The 9,864-nt window shown below is 38.0% G+C and overlaps 1 protein-coding gene across 1 annotated transcript in view; it reads right to left on the bottom strand.

Moving 5' to 3' along the window:
* The window catches only part of LOC144476192 (ankyrin repeat and BTB/POZ domain-containing protein 2), a 34,695-nt gene that overhangs the window by 16,217 nt on the left and 8,614 nt on the right, over positions 1 to 9,864 (bottom strand). Inside the window, exon 2 of the mRNA XM_078192876.1 lies at positions 8,375 to 8,609. Within this exon, the coding sequence (XP_078049002.1) occupies positions 8,375 to 8,577 (203 nt within the window). The 5' untranslated portion in view covers positions 8,578 to 8,609. The remainder of the gene's footprint in view (positions 1 to 8,374; positions 8,610 to 9,864) is intronic.

Below are 9,864 nucleotides of genomic sequence, written 5' to 3'. Positions count from 1 at the left end.
AATCAGACCATAATTAAATGGTCTGAAATGTTGAATTTCGAACGAAAGGCGCGGAACAGGTTTTTTATACTACTTTATAAACGATCATTATGTTTCATACTATTTTATAAACGATCATTATGTTTCATACTATTTTATAAACAATCATTATGTTTCATACTATTCCATAAACGATCATTATGTTTCATACTATTTTATAAACGATCATTATGTTTCATACTATTTTATAAACGATCATTACGACTCATACTATTTCGCGAACTGTCGTTTATGCCACCGTCAAAAATGCTGCAGACTTGCAAGAAGTAATTGTATATCAATTTTCCTACGATCATTGTGAAAAGTTTTCTAAATCGTCTCCCGAGAGTTAATTAATTGTTTGGAAGACGGTCCAGATTTAATTAAACGTCACTTTCTCTCACGTATTAGAATTTCTCGAATATAAACAAGTCTCCGCCTCGGTGAAACAAAATCGCAACTGCTTAATGCAGTTCGTCTACTTAGCATAAGCAACTTAATTGCGAGTTTCTACGCAATTGTGCAAAAATCGTGGCCGATCTCGGTTTCGGTCATCTTTCACTGAACTTTCGTCGCCGCGAAGTGAAAAGAGACTTCCGGTCGGGCGGATCGGTAGAAAACAGAAATGATATTTCGCGGCGGCGCGGCTGATCGTGCGAAAGGAGCGCGCGATTTAATTAGCGATCCGAAAGTCGGGAACAGGAGGGAACAGGCGTTATCTGGGAACCGGGTGATCGCGATAATGAAACGCGAGCGGTCGCGCGCGCGTGAGAGGACGACGAGATTATTCGCACCCGGCAACCTTACTCGGAGCCAGATCCAACCGAGATATTTGGGTTAACGGCCTCTCCTCCTTTTCTCGCGCAGCCTTCCTCTTTCCTTACGCCAACGATGGAAGATCTTAACTAGCTTTTACTCGATCCGTTAACGCCGCTAGGTCAGGGACGTTCGCCCGGAATACTCGCGATAGGTACCGCTCTCCCCGATTTTCCGTTCTACGTACGCTATGGAGAAATCGAGAGGAAATTCAAAGAGATTCGAGGATCGCCGCGAGAATCGCTTCGTTTCGTCCCAATGGGGACGACGATTTTTCACTTCCGGAAAAGCGATCGCCTACTTTGGACAGATCGTATTTGACAGATCTGATTCGTATACAGACGCTGTGGATTATTGCAAATTCGATACATTTTTGACAAAAATGATTAGGTTCAATACAAAACTAAAAACACATTAGGAGAACTTGAGAACATTTTTATATTATGCAGAAGTTTTTATAATCAGTTTAAGAGGAGACGAATACATGTAGAAGTATTAATTAGATGTATAATAATATTTTATAAAATATATATTTTCGGTGAGTTTATTACTATAATTACTTATGCGTTATACTCGCCTGAGTTCTTTAACTAATTTAAGGTATTAAGAAAGTGGCAGACGATTAATATTAATCAATAAAGGGATAACTAATTATATGGCTAGAATAACGTCACTGCAAAGATAAAAGAATTTGTAAACACTAAATGTTAAACTTTAATTAACCCTTAACTACTATTGCCAATCTGTGCGACTAATTCTACACTGATGATTAATATTAATCAATAAAGGGATAAGTAATTATATGGCTAGAATAACGTTGCTATGATTTTTACCGATTAAATTAATTCGGGAAATTATAATAATAATAACATTAGTTAATTTTTTAATTAGATTTTGTTATTCTTAATATTTATTTCTGTATACACAACATGGTAAAATAAAGTAAACGATTTTGTAAACTTTTCTGCATAAGGAAAACTTTCTAACAACACAGAATAGAAAATGTACCTGTCCCGAGGAACCAGATAAACGGCCGACTGTAAGAGTTAACAAATGGTTAACATAAGAAAACCATTGCAACATCCCATAAAGAAAGAAACAAAGGAATGCGCGATCCATAGTCGAGTTACGTAGCCTATAACGAAGATTAACGAACTGCGAAGGTGGAAGTGAAGGAGAAGCTGATTTCTGTCGTTGCAAATAGCGAGAGGTGAAAAAGATTTCAATCGAAAACAAATGAACACAGTAAATTTTGGCTCCAGGTAAAAGTGGCCGACGGTAAAGGTTAGCGAACTGGGCTGCAGGGTGGAAGCAAAACAGGGAACTAGACAAATCGCCAGGTAATCGAAGCGATCGATGAATCACGAAGCGGGTCCCGAGGCACGCGATCGCTTCGAGAAGAGGATTCTACGGTGGTGTTCGTAAAATATCCGCGTGTCGGTTGAAAGGTTATCAGGGGTTATCGAGGGGAAAGCAATGCCCGTGTATACTTATTCGACTCGCCGAGACTGACCGATTTATAGTGACGCGGGGCTTCGAGTCCCGTTCCCTTTGCAACGCTCATGCGCGTGCCGTGGGCACCGTACACCGGCGACGTATTTATCCGACAGCGTTACGTTATATTACGTAAAACAATTATGTCCGCAGGCAGCGCTTAACCGTACTGCGATTATGGCAACCACTGGCATCGAACGTTTCCTTCGACGTCACGGTGAATGATTTCCTGCTGAAAACGGTAACAATGGCCAACCGTGACCGTTATTTTTCCACAGTTCTTTCACGAAAAATTGATCGAAGAGATTGGACGATTTTTCTTTTGAAAATTGCACGTTTTCGGGTCGTTTTAGGGTTCGTTAGGTTCAAATATGATTATTTGCAGCGAAGGTATTTGGGTTTATTGTTCCTTAGGTGAGAACGAGTGTTATTTATTAAGGAGTTTACTATGACTTAGGTACACTGTTTTTATTTTATGGGTTTGATATTATAACCTCATATGATATTTATATTTTTAATAGTTTTAGTTACAAGTATCTTTTAATATGAATATCATTTATCACTATATGAGCCGCCCAGTGCACACATCGATTAACTCCACTTTTTGAAAAATCTTAAATTTAAGTGTCAAAGCACTTGGTATAGTCATAACTTTTTATATTTATAATAACTTTCCTGAATAATAAAGATTAACACCATTAAACGGCAAAATTTTTTTTTCTTTTTTTCTTTTTAGCTATTCTTTCTTGTTAATTTTATACATTAAATAATATTAATTTTATACATTAAATTATACGTTAAATGAAAGCTATATCTGTATTTATTCATTCTACATTATATATGTGAATCTATGTTATAACAGGAATTTTAAAAATCAATGTACATCATTTCATCGCGTTTCTCGACTTTTTGTTTTATGGAGTTAGTCGATGTGTGTACTGAACGGCTCATATGAACACGCATCACAAATATATGTATTCATGATTCATTGAAATATATATTGTGTTTATATATAATGCATATGATCGTATGCATCGTATGTATATGTATACTTATAAACGGTATAATGTAATTTATGTATAATGTAAACCTGAGGAACTTGTATTGCATTGTATATGTGACAAGACTGGATATATTCAGACTTATTTTCACTATACTATATGCTTTAATTAAGAACTGTAGTCAATTATTTCTAATGAAAGAGTCTTTACATTTCCAGCAAATTTTTAAACAAGAAATGTGAAATCGGTGATCTTTACCGACACACCGAGGAAAAGTATAGAACATAGATCGTATTAGAGCAACAGCGAAATCGAAATAAATGCAGCGACAGGAACTAAAAATAAATTAGAACAGAATAAGATTCTGAAAAAGCTACAGTTCCAGTAGACTGAAAAAGAAATTGAAATGTTCAACATAAGTAAATGAAACCATTTCGAAGTATATACTGTCATACTGAAAATCGTACGGGGCCTAACAAACCCGCCGTAGCGAACCTACCGTAGCTAAACAGTTATTACGGCGATCAATATATCTCGTCTAATACTTCTTCGAACGAGTTGGAAACAATTCTTCTTACGTTGAGGAGACCCAAAGATCCGACAAACATTCGCCGGCAGCGGCGGTTCTTTTATTTTCATTCCAGATGTTTAGCGGGATCCCGAACGATTGCCATTACGCGACTGGCCATCCGATTAAGGATCATTAAAATTTATGATGTACATAATTACCGGCAATTCGATTAACGATGTCGAACGAGCATATATATTCGCAGTGCACGGTGCCTCTCCCTCCTCCTGGGCCCCGTCATTTGGTCCCATCGACACCATACGATATGTGCCCGTGCCGCTCTGTGTGCCCAGCGAGAAGAATCTGCTCACGGCATACAAATAGGCGGTGAAGTTTAAGGGTTCGCGTAATAGCGCCACAAATCTCGGGGTTCGTTCACCCATCGGGGCCCCCCTTGTGTATACAGGTGGGAGCCATGGGGCCCGGTGTGCGTGTGCGCTAATACATAAATTTCGTCTGGGCTCCGGACCCGAACATTTGGGACCGTTGCAACGATCCATATTCCATCGACGTTGAAAAGGAACCGGTGCTACTGCCTCGAAACGGTTTCCATGCACGACCTCGCGATTTATACGGGCCCCGGGCCACTGGCCGCGAAAAAGGCCCGAATTTTCGGGATTCCTATGGTTGGGTCACATCTTTTTGTCCGTCTTTCGTGTTTTGATCCTCTGAACCTATTATTAGTGGGTTAGTTATTAACAGACTAATGATTTTCAATTAACACGATACGGTCCAGGCTGTCCGTGCGAGAAACTTTACGAGTAGAGCTTTTTAAAAAGGGGGGTCTTATTTTCAAAATAGACATTAACACTTTGCACTCGTGGACTCCAGTTAAAATTTATTTGAGAACTCGAGGGCACCGCTACGGAGATTGAATATAAATTTTAAATGGCATCGCTCCGGAACTCTCGAGTGCAAATGATTAAAGTATTAACTATTAAGTTTTTTTATTAAGTTTAAACTATTTTTAGTTCTTCGGCATTTCTGAAGAATAAAATCGAAGATAAGTCTGCAAAGATAATAAAAGAATTTGTAAACACTAAATGTTAAACTTTAATTAACCCTTAACTACTATTGCCAATCTGTGCGACTAATTCTACACTGATGAGAATATAATTGTAGTTATGAGAATATAATCGTTTAAGTTATTACTAACGTAAAAGTTAGTAACAACGCTATAAACATTAGCGGTCTGTCGTATCACTAATAACGTCTATGTCGGTTTAAATAGTAGTTAAGTGTAAAATGGATTCAAGCAATTTTTTGTTCGCAGTATAATTGTATCAAAATTTGTTACATCAGACTTCGTTAAAGTTTAGCGTAGTATTCTATTATTTCACCAGCACTAATCGAAGTTCGATTAAGATAAACCAATTTGTAATTATTTGGTAATTATTTATGACGTCCACGATAGTAAAAGCAACACAAAGGCGACTTTAAAATAACAATGTTCACTAAATTCGTCTGGTGTCCTTACTAATTCGTACTCGTTTTTATCATTAATCAATAAAAGGTTAAGTCTAGTAACTTTAGAACTATGGCAAAAGACGATAAATCTTGTACTACGATGAACCTATGACAAAGCTAGAAATTCCACGACGATCTGAAAGCTCGATGCCCCAATCGCTGTTCCGCCTAATAAATAAACTGTATCGAGATTGATTCTAATTCAGCAGTCGCCGCGTTAATTTCTGTCAAGATAGAATCGTGGAAGAATACTAAACGATAAATGGGCAATCTATCAGTCATTATCGATCATAACTCGATGTCATAAATACTGATGAACGCACGAGGAGTCGAGCTTCGACTGGAATCAGTGAGTACACACTCGGCGGACTGACACGATAGAATACTGATCAGAGGAACGTGTACAGGATCGAAGAGAAACAAAGTCCTCGACCTGGAAAATCCTAACTGCCTTGTCAATCACCGTGGTCGACGTTGCCGAGAACGATTCTAATAAAACTGCACCGACCAACGGAGCCGGTATCCTTGTCGAAGGACGTGCCTAATCATTCTGCTCTTGCGCCGTTGCTTTCACGAACGGAACCCGTAATGAGTGTATCATACCTGGATCAAAGAAACGCTGACACGCAAGAACGGAATCCTTGATCGAGGCTAAATGAAACGGCTAAGTATAGAGAGACATTAAAAATGTCTGCCAATGGATCGTAATGGTAAATGGTAATTTGTTTCAGGACAATCTAATATGTCGTGTTATTATTAGACTGTGAACTTTATACAAAATAAAAATTGTCTATACCGATTGCAAGGAACAGAAATTAAATAAGGATAACAGCTCTCTATCTTATCTAAGGATAAGAGCTTCTCCTAATAATTCTGTTAACTTGAATACGATGTAACGAAATCGTTAAATTCTTCTCATGTGTTCACAACTTTATATTTCAATTATTCATTTTTGTCTTAAATGCATCACATCCGCAATCTAGTTATTAACCCTTCCGCGCCGAGCGCCGCATATATGCGGCATCCAAATCATGTGTATTGTGACGCATCCGGCCAACATACCCTTTGCACCATCAGTCATACTTCGGCCACGCCATGACGCACCCCGCCAACGCATCGAACATCGCAACAAAATGACAAATACTTTCGCCACTCCAAAAGAAAACAAGATAGTCAAACCAAAACACCGCGTCATCCCCGGTCCCCCAGATTTCCCCAAATGAGCAATAGTCATCCCCACCAGACCTTAACCTTATGGAAGGACCAACCCGGAAAAACATATATATATATATCTTGACTTCAAAAATAAAGACAGTATTCATTTTCATCTCAAGCGAGTCGTTACTCTGTCCGATCCCTGATCCAACTTCGTACGGGTTAGCCATAAGTCGCGCCTAAGGAAAGTAATATTACGAAGTACGACACAATTGTTCTAATCTACGGATAGACCAATTGTCCGTACGGTTACTATCCTCGATATAGTATTTTGTTTAAACTATAAGACTATACTATAGTCTCTCCCTCGCTACGGTTAGGGCGAGTCAGTTGGACCATATCCTATTTGTCCGGTTCGCAGTCCCGTGACAGTATACAAGTGGCATCCGTAGGCAAAATACAAAAATAATTTTGTAGGTCCTTTCACATTAAAAATGTAAACATACTTGTTACATTAAAGCAATGATTGTTTTATTCAGCACAGTTATTTAAAACTAAGAAAAACGTATACATATACAGAAATCACACGCAATGTGCATATTTCTGGCGCGAGCATTCGTTCAATAACAGTACTTCGGCGGACGACACTGCCGTAGTGAAAGGGTTAAGCAACAGAAGCACGATTATATCGTACAATTTGTTAACAGATTTTATTGAAAAACTTTTGATTAATTTGCGGGATCTGTGTATTTATATTAATATATTCTCATTTTATGCAAAATTGTAAGAAAATTAGATAATACTAGCAAACCTGGCGAACTCCGTTTCGCCACCAGATGGCTTCGTTTTTTGTAATATTTCGTTTGGGGATTAAAAGATGAAGAAAAGTTATTTTTTTTGTTTTATAAACCATATTGGTTTGTAGTACATGCTATGTATCAGAGATGGCGCGGTATGTGAAAAATGATTTTCCCTGTTTTCCTGCTTTTCTGTTGAAATTTTTCCAGAATTTTGGTTGCTATAAACCTCACGGAGCCCGAGACCTTTCCAACGAATGCAAAACCGTGGAAATCGGTTCGTGCGTTCTGGAGTTATAGCGTCAGGAAGGAAAACCCGACTTATTTTTATATAATAGATTAGAAATATCTCCATATTTTTTTTGCAACAATCACTAAAATTTTTAACGCGTTAAGTGGTCTGTATTGTTCATAAAGTTTCTCATAAATTAACGTAATATAAATTAATTTCGAAATTTATTATGAATTATTACCGTGGGATGTATCGTTTGTAAAAGTTCGACTAAATTCGTTTCAACGACATTAAGAATGAATTTCTAAACCTAGTCAAAGATTAGTATCTTCAACGTGTTAAAGAGAGACTACTTGACTGCTGATTGTTATCAACTATATTTCCATTTCCTGAAAATACTTCCATTTTCAATGATGGTCGACAGTCCACTATTCATCGAAATTTGAGACCTGGAAAGGGACGCAGAAAAGTGCCAGACATCTTTCTACGGTAACATCCAGGTATCTGAATCGTTATGTCCTTCGTACGGCCATAGCGGAGAGACACCCCGATATCTAGTTTCGTGACGAGGGTCAACGTTCCAGCAGCAGAGGCTGGGAAGCGGGATGGGGCCGAGGATGAGGATTCACGGCCGTGCTTTAATCGATCCTTATCGGGTCTAGCGGATCACCGTCGAACGCGACCATTAATCAGATCTTCATTAAGATCGATATCGATTACAACACACGGTGCGGTGATCGGACCCCGGCGAGAAACAATGTAAAAGAGACGGAACGAAAGGAGAGAGGAGAGAGAGGAGGAAGAGAAATGGCGAGGTAAGACTCACCGGCGCGGCTTTGGACGGAGGATCTCGTGGCCGGAGTCGGATATGCAGATGCTCAGGCTCAACGGTCCCCCATAGTGTTCCGGGGGCGCCCCGCTTTGGACCGATTGCTGCTGGGGACCGGAGATCCCAGCGGAACCGGAAGTCCCGGTCAAGAACAGAGGCTGCTGACCGCAACCGTCCATCGTGGGCCGCTCGACGTTCATTGCCCACCACGTTACCGATTGCGATCCAAGACCTGCGAACATCAAAAACAACTTTATCGTTATCGATCCTTGTTCCTCTCGATTCACTCTAATTTTTCGATAGGCAGAATTTAATTAAATCGTTATGCGAAAAGGCATCTTTAAAGTACAATGTTAGATCAGACATTTCGTTCGGTTAAACATGGAAAATGTACATCATACTAAACACACTATTCGCGAGTCACATATCGAGCTTTACTTACACATCTAACAAGAGAAAGCCAGCATAGCTTGACAAAATTCACTTTTTAAAAATATTTAATATTTTCAAAACTAACAATAAGATTTTGATAACAGGTACGTAATGAGATTGCTTATGATTTCAGAGGGATTTCTTTCAAATATATAAAAAATTTATAAAAGTAAATATTTATATTTGCTTATATTAGCTAATTTAAACAACTGCTTGGAACGATTATTTATATCAGTTTTGCTCCAATTTGACTTGTCGCATTTTGTATTATATACAACCTTTCCAAATTATTAAAATAGAGAAAATATTACAATTAACTTTATAATTAAGAATTTCTATTTTACATAAAAATCCGCAGTTTATTCATAACAATGTCCTACAAATATCTTTCTAATCCTCCACTTGCCTTTGCTGAGTAATTACATTATTTATACAAAATTTAATTTCTTTACATAATTGCATTTCCCAGTTGACCTCTCTGCTTTCGCTACAGTAATTGCGAAAATGTTTGCTATGTAGGGCGATTCTATGAATAACACTACGCATATTGACAAATGTTTAAACAACGTACAAGGAAAGATAGATAACTGTGAAGAGAAAAATAAGAAATTTTGCCAAATAATTGCATAGAAGACTACAGGAAATGATAAGAAACCATTCTGAAATTGACGCGGAAAGTATCACAAAGAATCAACAGAAGTAATCATGAAAATTAATGCTGCAACTTCAAGGAAGTAATTGTGAATTACTGCTTTCAATTACTGGAATTTGTGAACTGTTTCGCGAAGAATGACGCAGAAAAGTGAAAGATGTAGATGCGGAGAACAAAGCTTGGAGATCCCACAGAAAATTAAGAGAAACAATTGTCACGAATAATACAGGAAGTATAAATTGGAGAAGATCAAAAGACACGACCGTGGGGAGTAACTTTCAAATTAAAAGACATGATAATGGAGAAAACATTAAAAAATTGAAAAAAAATGATGACGAAGAATAACTTCGAAAATTAAGAAGAAATGGTTATGGGTAATAACTTGGAAAATTTAGAAGAAATG

This window comes from Augochlora pura, chromosome 2, assembly GCF_028453695.1.
Source record: "Augochlora pura isolate Apur16 chromosome 2, APUR_v2.2.1, whole genome shotgun sequence".
Taxonomy (NCBI): Eukaryota; Metazoa; Arthropoda; class Insecta; order Hymenoptera; family Halictidae; genus Augochlora; species Augochlora pura.
The sequence above is the reverse complement of the archived record's forward strand: the minus strand, read 5'-3'. Positions and strand labels throughout refer to the sequence as shown.